At 48.4% G+C, this 20,155-nt stretch overlaps 1 protein-coding gene across 4 annotated transcripts in view; it reads left to right on the forward strand.

Moving 5' to 3' along the window:
- TPK1 (thiamin pyrophosphokinase 1) overlaps positions 1 to 18,590 on the forward strand; it is a 183,805-nt gene extending 165,215 nt beyond the window's left edge. For all 4 annotated transcript variants that reach the window (XM_087820966.1, XM_087820968.1, XM_087820967.1 and 1 more), the window contains one exon: positions 15,451 to 18,590. In XM_087820966.1, the coding sequence (XP_087677092.1) occupies positions 15,451 to 15,569 (119 nt within the window). In that variant the 3' untranslated portion in view covers positions 15,570 to 18,590. The remainder of the gene's footprint in view (positions 1 to 15,450) is intronic.
- Positions 18,591 to 20,155: the final 1,565 nt, after the last annotated feature.

The raw sequence follows: 20,155 nt of genomic DNA on the forward strand, positions 1-20,155 counted from the left end.
TCGCCAGCTGCCCGTGTCCTCTCTGTCCCGTAAACTGATCCAGTGGGGGAGGTCAGAGGACAGGGGTCACTTTGAGCTCTGACTTCCGCTTCTGTTTTGTTCACGACCCCATAATTACACTTTAAAGTCGTGGATTTTCTAAATTAAGTTTCAACATTTATACACGCACATAAGAGGGGAACAAGGTAATGGTTCTCCCCCTGGAGTCACACCTGCAAGCTGACATTCGCCAAAATGAGACCAAGGGAAATCCTTTTCTCGGTGAGATGGCTGTGGTTACCAGTAACACCAGCTTCAAGTTTGCCATTTTAGAACTAGTGAGCGCATACTGTGGAGAAAGGAAAAGTGGGGAGGGTTTTCTTACTCTTTTCTAACATCACGGTGGCCTCCAGAGGCCTGCAGGTCCAGGAGGAACGTCCCTACCTGCCTTTAAAGCCCCAGGGCCCGCGGCTCCCAGCGATGATCATGTGCATGTCTAATTAGTCAGAACTCACTGAGTATGTTCCACACGCAAGGCACAGTGTTAGGAGGCAGGAAAATGACACCCAGCATGTATCGAGCTCGTGTTTGTGCCAGGGAGTCTGCCAAGGGTTTTCCGGGGTGTTCTCCCTGCTGTGATCATTTCAGCTGAGTGTTGGGGAGGAAGGACAGTGGAGCAGGTGTGTGTTTTGCATGGGGAGATGTAAGCTCTGGAGCTCTAACTTCCAGACTAGGAATGACAGCTATAATACCTGCCTCACCTGGTCGCTGTGAGGATTGGAAGGGTTCATTCAGGTAACGCGACAGCCCATGTGCAGCTCAACAGTGCAGGACTGTCTTTAAAGTTAAGAAATCAAGAAAGAGGAGTTTCTACTGCTTGTCTGTCACCATAGTAGACACTGAGAACAAAATGAAGTCATTGATGACCCCAGGACAGCTTGGGAGAGTAACAGGTGGAACCTCCATGGCTGCTGGCTGTGGAGGGAATGGAAATGGGAGAGAAGTAACTCCAATGTCTGGGCTCTGAGGTGGGAGAGAAATGGGTTGATAGCTGAGAGGGGCTTGGAGTGGGGCAGAGCATGGGGGAGTCCAAGATGCAGAGCCTTGGGCAGATCCAGGTGTTCACAGAAATGAAGAGATGGGAAGAAATAGGGGAGAGTGGTGACAGAACTGTAGCCGAAGCTGTTAGAAGTCGTGGACAGCAGGATCCAGAGCGCCAGACAGGAGGAGATGTTTACTTCTGTATGGTGACCAGAGGAAGGGAGGTGGTGGTGATGGAATTACAGGTGGTGGAGTGAATGTTGAAATGTTGAGATGCTGAGACTGTGCTGCTGGGCTTCCCTTTGCCCTGAGCAGTTGAGTAGAGCCTCATGCTCAGGTCAGGTAAGGATCAGGTACATGGAAGTATGTAGAAGGAGATTTTAGGTACGTGGGAGTTTTAAAATAGTAGCTGTCAAGAACTTAAAAATAATTGACCAAGGAAACATAGAAAGATTGCTTCAACTGAGGGTCTGGTTGAAGTCGGGTACTCTCTCCGTGTCCTTTGTGTTCTCACTGTGGACATAAGTGAATGTCGCCAAGTGAGGACAAAACAGAGACCATCTACTGAGAGTCACCTGCAAAGCAATGGGAAAGCTTCATAGCGGAGAAAGGGAGACGTCAGGTGCTCCCTGGCCGCAGGTGTGGAGACTGTTGATGGGCCAGCCCGCAGCGGGCCTCCTGTGGGGTGGCTCGGAGGAGCGCAGTCAGCTTTCTTGGGTCGGTCTTAGAATTGGAAACAGGGACAAAAATTAGGGAGCTGTCAGTTATTAATCAAGTCTCTGCCATTTGGAGTCTGTTGTTATGAAGTTTTGTTTCGTTTCCTGCGCTGTTAATAGAAATAGCAGCCTGACCTCCTGTAAGTCTGCCCTGTAGCAGGCTGGCTGCCTGGGCTGGTTATTGTAGGTAAGTGGTTGGTTTTCTGAGCAAGCTTCTGCAGGTGCTGGGTCAGAGTTGTCTTCATATATGGTCTGGTCAGTTCATTGTATATTGTCTTTATATTTCAAGTCTATATTATTATGAAACTTAAAACAACCCGCTCTTTAGAATATATTATTCCTTTAGTTAAACGGATATACAACCTGAGAGACGAGAGACCCCGGAATTAGTAATGGAATGGAGGTAAGGAAATTTGTAGGATACATTCTAGGAATTAAAATGGAAGTTTAAGCTGTGCCTTTCAGATATTTTTTTTAACTGCACCACATTATTTCGAAGCTTGGAGAAGGTGAACCCAGGCTGTGGAAGTGGAGTGTCAGGCCAGATCTCTCCCACCAGTGGACTAGAAGACAGAGACTTAACAAGTCACCAAGCACAAATGAGGGCCAGACTTGCCTTAGGCTCTCACAACTACCGAGACTGGACTTCATCCCAGTGATCTTTCTAGCCATATGTCAGCATTGTGTGGATTTCCTTTCAAAATCTAGAATCATGACGTTCAGATAAAGCAGGACATTGACCCAGACATTCCACTAATTACTCCAAAGAGCTCTTGTGAGTACCTACTATTCATACTGCCTGTTTAGGCTCAAGAGAGTTTAAGGAGAGCTTAAACGTATATGTGTATAACCATAGGCATGATAAATGTTATGATTAAGGGTCTATTGGAGTAGGCAGACTTACAGGAACAAATCCCCTTGCTCCTGTAAGATGCTCGAGGGCTGTTTCCTGGATGAGAGCAACGAGGGTGCATTATACAGATTGATTACACAGCGAACCTGTCCCTTGCCTCCCAGCACATAATCACCCTCCCTTCTCACTGCCTGATGGGAAACTTACTGGGATGTTTGCTCCAGTAGCAAAACCACTGAGCCACAGAGAAAGTACATCCAGGGAGAGAAACACGTTGGCACCAGCCAGGAGGAGTCATAAATTCTCCATGGATGCGGTGCTACCTGAAAAGCTTAACAAACACCTAGTTTATCAGAAGCCCAAGGACGTTTCTCACAGTTCCACCATGGGTGTGTACTTAACAGGTCCAAGAACTACGATCCGAGGCTGCAGTGACCTCAAGGGTGAGGAAGCAGGGGAGACACTGTCCTCAGTGTTTCTCCCCCTCGGTGCTTCCAGACACACCTGTGTGAGAGGCCTAGAAGCAAGACACTCTGGAGAGCTGGGGCTGCTGTGGTGCATCAGTAACCGCCAGTGAAGGAAATGCTGAATTCTAGGAAAGGGATCCCTTTGCGGTCAGCGACCGACCCTCGGTCTGAGAGCTGAGGAGAGTCGGTACAGAGGAGTAGCGCGGGCTTGGCTGGGTCTTGGCCTTCTGGATGGACTGTCTGGCACCCAGACAGGCCTGGGTGGGTGTTTGTAGAGCAGACACCGCTTTCAGGTCTGTATTTTGTCATGAGTACCAGGGTCATTCTTAGTCGTTATGCTGGTTTCATTTATTCATTCGATGTTTATAGTGAGTCCACCATGTACTCGGCGCTGTGCTAAGTATGCAGGTAAACGGAGAGCAGCACAGACCTGGTCTCGTGGGCTCGCGTGATTCAGAGTAGAGCGCAAACTGTAGAAATAATTCTTTTAACATTAATACCTTTGCGTAATGTAAACAATTAGGGAGGCACCTGTAGGGGTTTCTTGAGTTGGCAGACCCTGTGCTACTAATGTGCCCTAAGGATAACCATTCGGCAGCCCCCTCCCTGCACAAGGCCTGCGCGTGCGCCCCGGAGCCCTAATTCCAGCTGCGCGCCTCCTGCGCTGCGGAACAGCAAGTCCCTGAGCGATGGCCGGGTCGCGCCTTCCCAGTGCCTGCTCATTGCAGGGTCCCTGCCTTTAACTCAACTCTTTAATAAGCATAAAAAGATCACCCTTAACTTCTGAACTACCGCAGGAAATTTTTCACAGAAAAGGAGATGAACACAATTGCAATTTTAAGAATTTTTCAAACTACACAGACAACTTCCCACTCTACCCCTAAGAACTACTCTTGTACAGCATAAAGCATATGAATGTCTATGTAGAGCACAGTAATTTGGCATTTTCCGTAATTTTTATAAAACGTTTAAAAAATTCAAGGATATACAAAAGGACAGATTCCAAGCATCTTACAATGGCAAGTAAATGGACCCAACAGCACTTTACTGTAGTCTTTTTAAAAAGAGGTCTTTCAGGTGCATCTTTTTCCTTTCCCATTGTGATTACACAATCTCTTAAATTAGAAATGTCATAATTAGCCCTATGGGAGGAACTTAGACTAGAAGACCGTGTGCTATTTCTGCATTTCCTACAATGGTCTCTCAACTGTTCTGCAGTTGTATAAACCCCCTGTACTCTGGGTTTGGGTTAAATTAAAACAAAGTAGATCCTTCTATCTTAGCATTTTAGAAACCGGTAACATATATGAGGTACTGGAGCATGTCTTTTGCAGTTTTTCACGAGCGTCGTGTCTGAAGGTTGAACTCCATGCTGTCAGGTGCACGGCTGAAAATGTAACGTTTGCCTGCAGAGTGTCCCGTGCATTAATTCAGTGGGCATCACGCCTCTGCACGGAGGGTCGTGAGCTTCCGTCTCTGAGACCATTAGATATCAAGTAAGGTTCAATATGATTAGTGTATGAACCTTTTTCCAAAAAATTGAAAGATAGCTTTGCGCTTTGATTTTACAGGTGCATTAGCTACACTAGCCCTAAAACCCACCGCCACGCTTGCACTGCACGTGCCAAGAGCCACATAGTTACCTACCCGGGTGTCTCGCGTGCCCACTGCTCCCTCTGGGCCTCGTCACAGTCGTTCTTACTGAGTCGTCCTCCCACCCCCGCCCGGCTAGTCTCCTCACAGAGCTCGAGTGAATCTCTTAAACCTAAGTCATATAACGTCTCTCTTTTCTTTCTTACTCAGTAAAATTCTAAGTCCTTAATCTTGGCCCCTAAGCTCCCCTGTGATCTGACTTTGATGTCACCTCCTCCAGCTTTTTCCCTGACTCACTCCACGTCCCTGGGCCTCTTCATTGTGCCTCGAATATCCTAAACATGCTCCCGCCACAGCCCATGCTTGCCTGCACCCAGCCCCTTCCTCCCTAGGCGTGCTCGTGACTCGCTCCACCACTCTGCAGGTCTCTGCTCAAGGTGGTTTTGTCACTGAGTCCCCCTCTGACTGCCTGGCATTCCTCAGCCTGAGCCTTGCTTCACTTTTCTTAGAAACATTTACTGAATGAAATGCACCTATTACCAAAAAAAAAACAAAACAAAAATATAGAACTAACTCCTGTTTTAAAAAGCAGTTTGCATTTGTGGCAAATTTTAAAAATCTATTCCTTTTTACATTTATTTTTCATCTCTGCAGCAATATAGATCAGTTTCTATAGAATTACAAATCAGTGCTCTGTAATTTAAATCCTTCTATACCATGAAATAACCCTCCCATATTAACAGTGTACGCAGATTAGCTGGATTTCACCTTAATTTTTACGTGTTTTCTACAGATCTAGCAAAACGTTTTTACTAAAAGCCAAGTATTGAACCGTGTCTAGCAGCTAATCCTGTTGAATCATTTCCCTTTCCCCCGTCTAGACTGTTAATACTCCTTAATTAAAGAGTGGCTGGCCCTGACACAGATCTCCTGCCTAGGGGCCGGTGAGTGGAATTACGTCCTGCATTTCCTAAGTAAGAAGGTAGTGCTTCAGTTCGTGCTTCAGTTCTGTGTCCCCCGCTCTGTCACTCACTCAAAGTCAGGGGCGACAACCTCTGCATGAGTTATTCTGCTGGCCTGAGCCCACACCAGTGGCCAAGCTGCAGGAATCGCTTTCTTCTGTTTGGTGACTAAGCTTTAGGAAGAGTTAGGTAACAGCCACATTTCAAGCAATTCAAATATTTAGTATGCAGCTCAGATCATTTTCCTTTGCTCCAGTCTGAGCTGGATTCTGGAGAGCCCATCCAAGGGTAAGGGGCACAGTTTAATTCCCCGACAGTAGATGGCACCCTGGCCAGAAGTCAGAGACTCGGATCTGGTGCTGTGCGTTCTTAGCTCAGTAAGACACCCTGAATTGTCTTCCCAGACTTGAAATAAAGGGGCTGGACGTTAGACCAGGGGCTCTTGGACCACATTTTCAGAAGCCCTGAAGGCCTAGTGAGTCCCTGCGGTCACCTTAGTTGGGGAGTAACGCCAAGTCGACAGAGCCCTGAGCCTGGACCCTAGTTGCTGCAGGTAGGAGCAGTTAGTTCTCTTCTATTGTGTCAGACAATCCAACTAGATAACAGAGTCCCTTTCAGATCAGAAATTCTTCGCCAAAATAAGCCAGACCAAGTCATATCCCCGAGTGGGAGAGAAAGACGTGTACACAGTTAACGTACAGGGTGGGATATACCTGCCACCACTCCGCAGTCAAACAGTAAATGCTAAGCAGAAAGTTACAAGTTTGAGGCCAGGATAAAATAGTTAATACAAAGAAAGTTTGTCAAGAAAAGAGAAGTTCAGCCTGTATCAGGAAAGGATCTATGGCATGACTATTGAAAATGGATTGATTATTATAACTAGAGCAGGGGAAATATATTCATTGTGAAGTAAAGTAGCTTGCTTTTAAGAATGGTGAATATTTTTAGACTCATTAGAATATTCATGTAATAAGATGCCAGCTCTTTCCAATATGAAATATTGTCATTGTGTATCAGTGAGGGGAATGAAAAGTGAAGTAGGTCGTGATGAAGCACATGTGGAGCAAGCATAAAAATTTACAGATTTATGGACAAAGTCTAAGGTACTGTTTTATTACCTTCAATATAACAAGTTATATCTGTTAATAGCAAAACATCTGGCTTAAGTGCAGTTCTTCCTAAGACAGTGGTCAGACTCTCACTAATGAAATTCTAGTCTAAAAACAGCCCCATACTTTAGTGAATTCTCCCTAATGGTCAGTGTCCATCTATTTTTTCTGCTCTATAAATATTTTCAGCCAGACAGTGAAAGCCACTGTGACCACTGGGATTTCATTGTCAAGGGTCTCACGGAGTCCCAGGCTGAGAGGAAGATCATCTGTTTTAAAGGAGCTGAAGTCAGGTCCTACCCATGTCCCTGGTAGGATCCAGCATAGGAGGGGTGACATGGAAGGTAGGGAAGCCCAGGAGGAAATCGGGGACCGTGCAGGGATGCAGGCAGCAGGGAGGGTGCCTCCATGAGATAAGCGGGTGTTTCAGCAGCAAGGATCCCCTCCAAGGAGCAGTGGGTCTGACAGTTTGTCAAGATTGAGCCAGAATCTCAGAGGGATTGGCATGGCAAATATTTCAGACCTTCCAGAGCTTTGTAAACTCAGAGACTGAGACCCTCTGAGTAACCCGACTGGGTCTTCCCACGCATGACAGGAGAGGCAACGCGCCCTGGTACCTAAACTTACCCCCTGATGTTCCTCAATATAGCAGCCATTTTTCCAGTTCTTCCTGGGCGGTAGAAAGGAAGATTTTGTGGGGATATGCGCAAATAGATATGAGGATATGGGTATTTTGAAAACACCTGCTTTGGAACCTAGTATGAGTACCTGCGTTCAGAACTTGGACCATTTCTCCAGGGCGGTCCTGGTCTTCAAGCCTTGGGGCTATCCCTTCTTCCCAGGGTTCTGTGAAACCCATGCCATCCTGCTTTTGTTTTTCAATTACTGTTTAAATGGGTTGTAAGAAATTTAAGCATCTGTGCATGAGCCTATTTTCCCAGCATGACCCACGGGTCCAGACTGAGCTGTGGATTTCTCTCTCGCGTGTCTGAGTTCAGCAGTTTGTCTCTGTGCTGCTGTGATCTTTAATGAGCAGCATTGTCCTCAAACTTGTGTTGTATCTATTATATGATACTAGCTCAGGGTTTAAAAGTGTAAGAAACTTATTTTTAATTAAATCCAAGCCCATTGGTATGTGGATTGTGAAGTAGACTCACCAGGCCTTTATCCCCTTTCCAGTCACCTGGCTTATCTGCATGGCTACCCCTAGGCGAGTCCTCTGATGTCACAAATGGTTTCCACACTTCCGTCTGTGCTCACAGGGACAGCTGTAGCCGGCTAACCCCATCTGTGTGATTAGAGAGAAGGTCACCAGATGCACCTGCAGAGCCTGGGTCCCCCTTGTTATACCACAAGGCAGCGTGGGCCTGAGGCCTAAGATGCTGGCACAGCCAAATCTCATCCAAATTTGTAATGTCCTTCAAAGCAGGTTTTGGGGGGTGTTATCAGCTTTTCCCAGCCCCACATCTGATGCCTCTAAGCTCTCCCCTCCTCCCCACGGTGTGCAAGGTGCGCCCTCTAGCAGCCCTGTACCCCGCCTTCCTCCCAGGATGCCGTTGCCTTTTCGTCTACGGACGTTCTGTGTTTTTATTTGTCTGTCTGGGGTCATCTGATCTGACTGCTGCATTCTAAAGGAGCATGGTCCTGTCTCCCCAGCGTATTGTGTAGATGCTCCTGCAGGTCTAGAGTGATGTTCAGTAGTCATACTGTGCTGCCCCACGTCTTCTTTCCTCCCTTCACTTTTCTCTGCCATTTCCATCTGTTTGATGTACTTAGAAGAATCTCTTGATGTTTGAAGGATACAAGCAAATGCCACTTCCAAGCATTTGATAACAAATCTTCAGTACTGTCATGGAGAAGTCAGAGCCCTTCACAGACATGCACTCACCTTCGCACAGCTGTAGTAGAGATAGCAGGACAGGTACTATTGGTATTTTGCACATGGGTGCGGAGTTCGCCTGAGGAACTTCTGGCAAAAGTCATAAGGATGTTACAGTAGAAAGCTGGCAGAGGCCCGCAGCACACAGACTTGCCCAGTGGTCTCCAGCCAGTTGGCCACAGAGTAGGACAAGACCTGAACCTGGGAGCCAGGCATCTCGGCCATGGGCAGCCGTGATGCTCACACTGGGAATGGTTGGGGCAGGCCAGGGCCCCGGGAGGCAGGGTCCTGGGAGGTGGGGCCCCTGGAGGGAAAGGAGTAACAAGAGCAGAGCAGAGCAGAGCAGCCCCCGCAGCCTTGGTCAGGCCAGCGTTCCCCTCTGCACGCACGTAAACCTGACTCTTCACCTCCTACACCCATCACTCCTCTGCCACCAGCAGTTACTATAAGTAGGTCTCACTTACGGATTTGAACTGTCCTCTCTGTCTCTAGTAAGCTCAGTAAGCGGTTTCCTTTTCCCCAAAGCAGCTCGGATTGGCTCTTTAACTGCAGCCTGGGGGTAGAACATGCTGATGATGTAACACATTCGGGAATTCTTTCCAGCAAAGAAAATACCATTTTTTAAATTTATCTTAAAGCCTACACATGAGAGTGTTAATCTTGGGAGTTTTCTGACTGGCATTAGCGTTGACGCCTTCTAGCAGCAGCATGTCCTCGGTCTAATTGTTTTTGGACAGCGCTCTGCGTCATATCATGGGCAACAGAGAGAAGGACAATCGAGGCCCTCTGATGACTTCCAGCCCCGATCCAAGGGCACAGGAAGTGTGACTTCGGAGAGAGATGAAGATAAATGCAGCCACTCAACAGAATTATAATAGGCTTCCTTAGACACTTGGATTCAAGAAAGATTGGCTGTCGGAGAGGTGGCCAGTCTCACCCGGGGCCCTCAGCAGGTCAGGGCCGTGAGAGAGCGCGTCCAGGAAGCAGGCACAGCCCCGGGCTTGTTATCAGAGGCTCGCGTAGCGGTGAGAAAGCCTGCCCTTGTCAGGAGCCGGCACTAGGAAGTCTGTACGTAATTCAGGCTAATTTCAGGTCCTCCTGCATCAGTAAGTGAAGTAGAGGTTGTTCTCGGTGAGCTCCTTCAACTGAGAAGGGAGGACTCCTCCCCGGGTGCCCGCTGTGGGCTCAGGGCCCCCAAGGGGCTCCTCCAAGAAGCTGTAATGCAGACATGGCAGCCTGGGCAGCTTCTTCCTAAACTTGGCTCACATTTTCTTTAATTAGGGTTTATTTTAATGTACTTCAGTCACTAGACATTTCTTGGTTTGATTCTTATAATGGGATTACTTCAGCTCTTAGGGAAATTCTTCCCTTCCTAAGTTCTTAGCTCCCCCCCCGCCCCCATTTTGCACTAAATTTTAATGTTGAAAAAGTTCAAACCAACAGCAAAATCTGAATGTTTTACCCGAATTTATCAACTGTTAGCATTTTTCTACTGATGCAGTTCTTCCTTTGTGTATGTAGTTTGCTTTCCGAACCATTGAAAATACTGATGTTGTTCAACTTATGGTGGCGTCATGTCCTGATAAAGAAACGTAAGTTGAAAATATCTTAAGTGCATTTAATACACCTCACCTGCGGAACATCCCGGCCTAGCCCACCTCAAACGTGCTCGGAACACCGACGTTAGCCTGCAGTTGGGCAAAATCACCTCACTGCTGCTGTATCACATTGCGTGTCACTAGCCCAGGAAAAGACCATAATTCAAAGCAGCGTTTCCACTGGATGCATATTGCTCTCACACCACTGCACGTCAAACCATTAGAAGTTGGGGACCGTCTGTATGTTGAAGACATGATGGCACTTAACCCCGAAATGCTTCAGGTTGATCGCGCAAGACCAAGAATATTCTACATAATGACGGTGCCTTTACTCCAAAGAACAGCATTGACAGAATAGTGTTTCAGAGCCCAGATCATAGCCCTTAAGGTTCCCAGCAAGGCTGTTTATAACATTTTTTAAATCCACTAAAAAGTCTTTAAAAATCATGCATTGTATTTAGATGTCATGTCTGTTTAGTGTCTTTTAATCCAGAAAAGCCACCCCCACACACACCTTTTGGTCTTCCTTCCTTGACAGTGACAGCTCGAACAGCCCAGGCCAGCTGACCGGTCAGGTGTCCCACATTCTGCACTGGCCTGACCGTTTTCCCTGGTTAGACTCAGCTTAGGCACTCTGGCACATTATGTAAGTGGTGCTGTGTTTTGTTCACCCAGCGTCGAACGTAGGGCCGCTTGTCCCTCTCCTGGTGGTGCTGAGTTGGATCCTTTGGTTAAGGTGATAGTCATGAGCTCTGTCTGCTACCTCTTTTCAAAGTTAAAAGTAAAAGTAATACATGGAGTGGTACTTTGACACTGTAAATATCTTGCTCCCTTGATAGATGATCCTGCCCGAGCCAGTTATCACACTGGCAGCCGCAAATGGTGCCTAACCTCTGGCTCCATCGCTCAGCCCTTTAGTCGTTGGCACTCGTCTTGCAGAAGAGGTTTCCTCTCCCTGCCTGTGGGGTTCGTTTGATCATGTGATGTATCATTTCGCATCACTCTCCGTATTCTTCTCTACCTAATAAAGTGCGCGACTTTTTTTTTTTTTTTTTAGCTCTCTCTTGCTTTTTGGAACAAGATGTTTCAGGCTCACCCTGTACTTTGCTGGGCCTGGACTAGGAGTCTTCACAGCCAGCCTTTAACACAAAGTATGTTCTAGGGAAGCAGTCAAGTCGTTTATAAATAGAAGAGGAATTATCATCCACCGGTAGTAGGTAGAAAACCAAAGGGAGCTCTTCAGGCCAGAAGGCGACATTGGACATGAGCCTTGAAGGACACAGCAAGCGTAGAAAAGATCGGGCATGTGCTGGAAGAGGCCCATCAGAACTGTTCATGGGAGCGGGCAGTGCCTGATCTGTTAAAGACGGGGCAAGCAGCCTGGCATAGCTGGCAAGCAGGGAGGGGAAGCAGGTGTGAAGGGCCTCTGAGGCCAGGCCAGGATGCTTGGGGTGGGGGTGGGAAGGTTATAGGAATTGGGTCTATTGGTTTGGGACAAAAGCTGATAGAAGTCACTGAAGCTGTGGAACCGTAAGGACCTAATTCTCATCTGCACCTTTGGGAAAGAGAACAGTTTGAGATAATAGGTGAAAATTGCAAAGTTTATGTTAATGTTTCTCATGTTTTGAAGTTCTATTTCTCTAAAATATGAAAAACCAAAAGTCAGGCTATGCTCTGTCCCCTGATATAACTCATGTTAAATTCCACTGGGGCAGGCCTCTCATTAGACTCCAGTTATCCTTAAAACAATTGATGACGATGGCTTTGCAGCAAAAGGTGAGGCAGTTTTAGGTTGTGTTTATCACACGTCTATGGTGCTTCCTTATAGTTTACGTTTAGCTATGACGTTGATTTTTATCTGGCTAAAACAGGACTTGATTGAATGGTTGTCTTAGAACAACTGTGTTATCTCTGCAAACAGTGAGGGGGAGAAATTGAAGCTAAATGTCCTAAACATTGAACTGAGTGCTCAGCCAGCCCGAGTTTGGGCCAAGTCCTCTGGGGTGGAAATGAAGAATTTGAGGCAGCGATGCCATCGAGTGGAGACAGGTCATTCCTCCCTGTAGTCCCCTATCCACGGGCAAGACACTGTTGTGAGGGTCCCGGAACACGAGGTGAGGCTGGAGCAGCCCCCAAACCGTCAAGACTGAGACAGACATGGGAGAAGGTAAGAGGAGCCGCCCCACCCCAAACAACTCTCACCAGCTGGGCTCCCCTGAGTCTGTGGTTTCTCCAGGGGTCAGTAACAGCCCCAAGGTGGACTCCAGCTCCCCCTGCACTGGGCCACTGCTCCAGAGCCCACAAGGGCAATCCCTCATAAGATGGTTTTGCTGCGTCCTGTAAGTTTTGGTATGCTGTATTTCCAATTTCATTAGCCTCAGAATACTTTTTATTTCCCCTTTGATCCACTGGTTGCTCAGGAAACTTGTTTAATTTCCATGGATTCATGAATTTTCCAGTTTTTCTTCTGTTATTGATTTTTAGTTTTATACCACTGTAGTCAGAGACGATAACTGGTTTGATATTACTTTTCTTGAATTAGCTAAGACCTGTTTTGTGACCTAACGTATGACCTATCCTAGAAAATGTCCCATGTGTTGTCTTGGTTACTTGCCAACCTGTAGGGTGAGCTGCACAGGTGCCTGGATTCTCTGGTTGGGCTTCCTGCATGCAGTAGGCAGGAGGGCTATGAATCTGCGTCCCTGCTTGGGTGGTGCTGCAAACAGACCCCTTGTTTGGGGACCTGAATCAGGCAGGACTGCGTGTCGAATTCCCTGGCTCCATGGAGCCACCAGCTTTGCTCTGCAGATGGAGAAGGCACAGGTGCCTGTAAGCAGGACTGCGGGATGGGCTCTGGTTAGGTTTCTGGTTGGGGAGGCAGAAGGCTGCGTTCAGTAGGAGGCAGGGCTCTAAATTAGTTTCCCTGCCCGGGTGTGACAGCTGTACAGGCTCTTGCCTGGGGATCACATTAGGCAGAACTAAGCACCACGTTCCTGGCCAAACGGCTACTCTATTGGCTCTGCACTCAAGGCCACTGTAATTGGGGCTCAGGATGGCCCGTGTTGATTCCTGGTGCTCTGGTTGGGTTTCCTGGTTAAATGGGGGTGGAGGTCCTATTCAACAGTGGACTGGATTGTAAATTATCTTCCCTACCTAGTTGGGGCCACAGAATGGGCACATCAAGCAGAACTGTGCACCAGCTCCCTGGCTCTGCGCATGGCAGTGCTGCTGGCCAGGCTCTTTGCACAAGGGCTGCTGGGCTAAGCGGCTTCCCTGGTAGGTGCCCAGGCCAGGCTTCCTGGGGCCTACACTCCGCACTGGGCGGGGCTGGGTCAGCTCCCCTGCCTGGGAGGAGCAGCCCCGCCAGCTCCAAGGTTTGAGGTCCCAAATCAGGCAGATCTGTGCCCTGCCAAGCTCCCAAGTCAGACTGGCCGCTGTCTTGGCTCTGCAGCCACTGGCTGGGATTCTACATGGGCACCACTGTGAGTAGAAACTCAGTCTGCCGAGGTCCAAGAGCTGGTGGCTGTGCACCCGTCCCCCCCTTCCTCACACTCGCGTCCCCAGGGGTCCAGCTGCACAGGGATTCTACCTGGGCTCAGACTCGGGTAGGTCGTGCATGCCTGGCTCCTCACTAGGGAGCCTCCACTCTAAAGCTAGCAGGCCCCCGGAGCACCCATGTGCCCTGTGAATAAGCGGTTTGAAGCATTTGGACTGCTCCCCAGCCCTTCCCCGGCTGGCTGTCGGGAAAACCCTGAAAGCCTAGGCCTGGGCTGCAGGGCGGCAGAGCCGAGCCTTCTTTCTTCACCAGACTCCAAGGTCACCCTGCAGCGAGTCTCTACAACCGTCCCCCTCTCCCACTCCAGGCAGCAGTGTCTGCATTTGTACATTTAATGTACGTGCATATCACTGTCACTTAGAAACGTCACCTCAGATCTTCCTGTGCTAAATTACACGTTAGGGAAGCGCCTGTGAGGGTCACTCGCTCCTGGTCGAGCCAGGTAAAGTCCCTGTGCAGCTGGACCCCTGGGGACGCGAGTGTGAGGGAGGTGCACTGCCACCAGCTCGTGGACCTTGGCAGACTGAGTTTCTACTCACGGTGCCCGCGTAGAATCCCAGCCAGTTTTACTTCACAACTTCATATCCACATCGGTGCAGGTGCTGACAGCTGTGGAGAAGTAATAATTTCAGTCATAATGAGTAAACCGTGTGACCTGGTGTTACTCATTATACGTCATCCTGTAATAATCTAAATTTTAAAATTGCCTTTTCAAAGATCTCCTCGGAAAGATAACAGGCTCCCTCTAGTGGGAAGTGAACGTTACAATCGAATTACTTCCCCCAAAACAGTGTAACTGCATCGTCTTCTGACTCTGACAGGTGGGCCCCATTGCATTTGTTTATTTTTCTCTTTGAATTTTAGAAAAAAATGATAAAACAGTTATGTTGGTGAAGTGACCTGCTCTTACATAAGCAGAGAGCAGTGCGGTTACCGCTCGGTGCCTGGGCATCGACTCCAGCCTTCGTGTTAGGATACGTCATGTCGATTTATGCATGTGTAACTTATGAATAAGTAATTCCTATTATGTAGTTTCGCTCGTAAGCCTTTGCTTGGACAATTAGGTGGTTTAAAGAGGGCATCTGCTGGACCGCTCTCATCTCGCCCCATTCTGCAGCTGAGCGTGAGTGGTTCCCTCAAGGTTACGCCCTTGGCAGTCTGCTCCGACTGTTGGGTTCCTATTAATTTCACAGAAAATAAGCCTTGTCCGTTTTGTCTTTTCTTAATTTATCAGGAAAGAAAGATCAAAATCCTATGGTTTCTTGAAGCAGTTCGTTTTCTGCCTGATATTATTTATACTTGAAGCTAAAACAGAATCACTATTGAGTATAGTAACTGACATAGAATGTTCTAAATCATCAAGAAAAATCAAAATGGCACCAGGCAAGGAACCAAGCCACACATTTCAGAAGTGGGTTTTGGTTTTACCGTTGGTAACAAAAAGAAAAAGCGTTAATGCAGTTGGTATGAGAAAGGCATATATCCGGACGGTCAGTAACCAGTAACCAGCCCCAGGAGGAGTGGCCACAGCACGTTAGAAGCGCTTGGTTTCAGTCCCACGTCCTGACTGCGCCTTCCCCACATTTCCATACCTTCTACCACGGCACCTGCTGTTGCTTTCTGGTAGCTGCTGACAGAGCCGCTGCACACTGCAGAAGGGCTGGCTCTCACCAAACATTTTTCTTATTTCCTCACAGCAAATCATGTGCTCAGCTTTGGGACACTGGTCAGCACTTCCAACACCTACGACGGATCAGGGGTCGTGACAGTGGAGACAGACTGCCCACTCCTCTGGACCATGGCCATCAAGAACTGACCCGGGACTGGCCTTCGTCACTGTGCCTCCAACTTATCTGCCAACGACTCATTGCTCAACAAGAGCGGCTCCCCTCGGTCCACAGGAATCCAAGCTTCCCCCTGGGAAGGCCGCTCGTTTTACAGATGTTAATGTTCTGATAATTCAGGTAATATAAGTGACACATCTCAGTTTTACAGGGAGGGGAGATATCATTATTTTTCAGAAAATAAATCAGTCTGTTACATTCAATTAGAAAACTAATGTGGATCATTCCACCATGCAGTTCAGTGCTCAGAATCTCATGTTATGAACCATTCCATTTAGCCTAGAAAGCTGCTTGATTTTGACGCCAAGAGGCTCCGTGAGGCTCCTGGGTGTCCAGCACATAGGCCTTTGCCTGCACATCTGTTAGTGCTAGATTCCTCGGTGTAGTACAGACACAAGTTTCTTTCTAGATTGAGATGTTAGATCTGCACCATTTACTTCGGCCTTATTACCTTCTTTGGTGTTTGTGTTTTAAAAATAAGAATCCTTGACCTGGTTATTACATTTGAGAGCAGGCAGAATGGAGGCTCTAGGTGAAGGAGAAATGGCCCTGTGGCGACCCCCAGGGGCCCTGCTTCCTTCTGCGGAGTGACCATCAAGGCCGCCCTCATAGCTACAACATGGACTGAGAGCCATGCCCAGAAAGCCAGCCTAAAATGGACTCGCTCCTGACACCTCAGACTGAGAAAATACTGGTTCATAGACAACACGTATGTTCAGATGACCAGAAAATGAACCTGGTAGCCTGTGGGGAAAAGTGACCCCATGTCCTGAGGAGCCTGGGTCTGAAAGCCTGCGTTCCTGTCCCAGGTCCCATCCAGCCATCACCTGACTCCCGGAGCCCCTCTCCTCACCTGGGACAAGAGGGGCTGGACGGAGGGAGCCTGGGCAGCTTCCCACACTCAGGTCCCAGACTCCGATGCTGGCGGTTATGGGCAGGTCATGCCCAGGTGGGAGCGTTCAGCCCCCAGGGCACTGGAACAGTTACGTTGCATTTACGGTGAGACCCTCCTCCAGCCTGTCCTTTTCTGTCCCATTTCCCAAACCACACGTTGCCACATAGACCGGGAAGTGAGGGGAACCTGCCCTACAGGCTCCCCACAAACCCCCGGCCCTGCCCTCCGGTGCCGGAGCGTGGAGAACCAGGGGCCACCTGCTGGACCACCCGCAGGTGCACACAGGCAGCCCTGCGACCCTTCGTTACCTGTGCAAGTGGGTGTGAGACGAAACCCAGGTGCCAAGTGAAAATGTTTAGTTAATGTGCACGTCTGTGTCGGTATCGAAGAAAACAGTCTTTTCTCAACTATTTCATTACTACCTGTCTCATATTAGTGTTTCTGTATTTAAGAGACCTGCTCAGAGGACGATCGGTCAGGACAGCCCTTCACTCACCTGACTCGGGGAACAACCTGGACTATTACTGACACGCTCTCTGACCTCTCCCAGGGGAGTTACTCTAGGTCCCTCGTGCCAGCTGCTTACCTGTGATCCCGTCTAGGTGTAGACCTGTGTACCTTGCAGGACTTAAAGGAAAGGCGGGTAGACTGCTTTCCAAGAGCTTTACAAGCTGGAGAGAGAGCAGGCCCTGCTAGAGTAGGGGGAGTAAAGCTCACTGGTGGAGGAGGAGCCCGGGGGAGGGAGAGAGGCATCCAGACAGCCTGCGCACTCGGTGCTGTGGCCGGGGGCAGAGTCCAGGCCTGTCCACGTCTCCTCAGCACAAGCGCAGAGCCCAGAGCTCCTGTGCACACATGGCCCAGCTCCCCACTCCCAGCACAGGAAAGCAGAGCAGCCCGGGGAAGACTGGCCGGCAGTGGCTCCTTCAGCTCATTTAACTCAGAGCCTCCAGCAGAGAAGCTTGCCCGAGACCCTCAGGCCGCTGCCCCGAACCCCACCTGCACAGGAGGGGAGAGAGGCCGGGTGGCCGGCCAGGCGCGGGCATTCTTGGTGCCCGGTGTTACTCTCTACCTCACAAGTCGGGCTCAGCCGCCGCGTACTCCTTACTAGAAATGTAGTCACAGCATGTAAAAGAAATGTGCCCACTGTTATTAAGATTTTACCACAAAGAATGCATGTGCTGTTGACCCTGAAAATCTTACGAGTGTCAATAAGTGGATATTTAGCAAAAAGACGACCACCCTTCTCTGCCCAGCACTGTGATTATAAAGGGTGTGGTCTGAGTGGTGACTTTCAAATATATTCGCCGCAACCCACCAGAAACACAGTCTTGTGACCTAGCGCACGCACACACACACAGTACTCTAATAGTTTTATTCTAAATTGAAAAGCACCAAGAAATCTATTCTAGATTGGAAAAACACACCCAGGGGTAGGGTAGAATGTGTAAAAGGACTTTTTAAAATGTATGTGTGTTCGCGTGTGCGCGCAGGAGTTCTGCCTGGAGCACATGCTTTCCTAAACTTAGGCCAGCGCAGTGTGACCTACCACGCCGGCACTCGATGATCAGCTTGCGTCTGTCCGCGTGCTGAGAGCACTGGCCTACCAGGGACAGCAGGATGTGATCCTACTGGGGACAAAATCAGTTTAACTTCATTGGGAATGGGGGCACTGGGTCTTAGTGAGTTGTATTCAGAATAAAATAAGTGATCCTTACACCTGGGGAGATGAAACCTGAAGGCACAAGGCCAAGCGTTCCCAGGGAGTCAATGTGTGTGAAATGGAAAATTCCCTGAACGCACACGTGAGCCCTTCCTTGCCCGCAGCAGGTTTCGCTCAGTCATCGTTTTCTTTTCTGATGGCCCATCTCAGAACAGTGCTCCAGGCACCCGGGATCGGTTCCTCTCCGCTGGCCTGGCCCCCAGAGGCTCGGAGCTCAGGTGTGACGTCCCCACTGTACGTAAAGCAGGTCACAGCAACGTCGTCCTCACAGGCAGTGGAGAGGGAAACGGACCCAAGGACACCTTGGATCCCCTCGGACCTAATTCTACCCAGATCAAAACAAACGCCGTCCCTGCAAAACAGACAGGGCCCGAGATCCCCGCAGTTACGAAATCAGACCTTTCTAGTAGACTGACAGCTGTCCCTGAGAACTGGGACATCGAACACACAATGCTGATTTAGCCCAAGTGTTGGGAAGCTCTTTTAACTACCCGTAAAAGGAATTGATGAAAGATTAAAGATCAGACCTTAAATATTTCTTTTAAAGGCTAGTGAATGATAGCTGGTTATATTCTTGGATGATAAACATGGGAAACGATGAATGGATTGAAGACTTAAATGTGAGGCCTGAAACCGTAAAACTTCTGGAAGAAAACACTGTAAACTCTGACATCCCTTGTAGCAATATTTTTCTGCTATATCCTCGGGCAAGGGGAACAAAAGAAAAAATAGACAAATGGAACTACATTGAACTAAAAAGTTTTTGCACAGCAAAGGAAATCATCAACCAAATCAAAAGACAACCTACTAAATGGGAGAAAAAATTCGCCCATGATACATCCAATAAGAGATTATTACCCAAGATTTATAAAGGAATCACACATCCCAACACCAAAAAAACAATGTAATTAAAAAATGGGCAAAGGACCTGAAGAGACACTTCTCCAGAGGACATGCAGATGCCAGGAGACATATGAAAAGATGCTCAGCATCACTGGTCATCAGAGATGCAAATTAAAACCACAATGAGGTCGTACCTCACGCCTGTCAGAGTGGCTACAAATCAACAAACAAGTGCTGGCGAGGTTGCTGAGGAAGGGGACCCTCCACACCGCTGCTGGGCATGCAGACGGGTGCGGCCACTGTGGGAAAGTGTGGAGGGTCCTCCAAAAATTAAAAACAGAACTACCTATGGCCCAGTGATCCCACTTCTGAGTATTTATCTGAAGAAACCAGAAACACTAATTCAAAAAGATATGTGCACCCCCACGTTCGCGGCAGGGTTATTTACAATAGCAGAGATCTGGAAGCAGCCCAATGCCCATCCCATCAGGAGACGCGTAGACAAAGCACGTGTGTGTGTGTATAGAGAGAGAGAGGACTACTCAGTCATAAAGAAGGAAATTTCCATTTCTAACACCATGGATGGACCTACAGGGTATTAAGCTAAGTGAAAAAAGCCAGACAGAGAGAGACAAATACGACGCGATTTCACTTACGTGTGGAATCTAAAGCGTAAAATGAAAACACAAGACTCAGATACAGAGCACACTGACGGTTGCCAGGTGGGAGGGTGGGCAGTGCAGAGGGTCACGGGTCGATAAGCACCGACTGGCAGGCACAGGACTGTCACGGGGACGTAAAGCACAGCACAGGGAAGTCAGCTCTGTTGTAACACTGTGTATGGTGCCAGCTGGGTACCAGAATTATTGGGGGATCACTTTGTAAGTTGTACAGTTGTCTAACCACTATGCTGTATACTTGAAATTACTATAAAATAATACTGACTGTGAACTGTAATTGAAAAATAAAACTAAATGGAGACGTTTTTCTCACCTTGGATTTTTTTTTTTAATAAAATAAAGTAACAAAAAGAATTGTCCCCCCGAGCTCTGGGTAGCCGTGCACAGCCTCAGCTGGGAAGGACCTAGAAGGCTCTGCCT

Source organism: Miniopterus natalensis, chromosome 10, assembly GCF_054644295.1.
Source record: "Miniopterus natalensis isolate mMinNat1 chromosome 10, mMinNat1.hap1, whole genome shotgun sequence".
NCBI lineage: Eukaryota > Metazoa > Chordata > Mammalia > Chiroptera > Miniopteridae > Miniopterus > Miniopterus natalensis.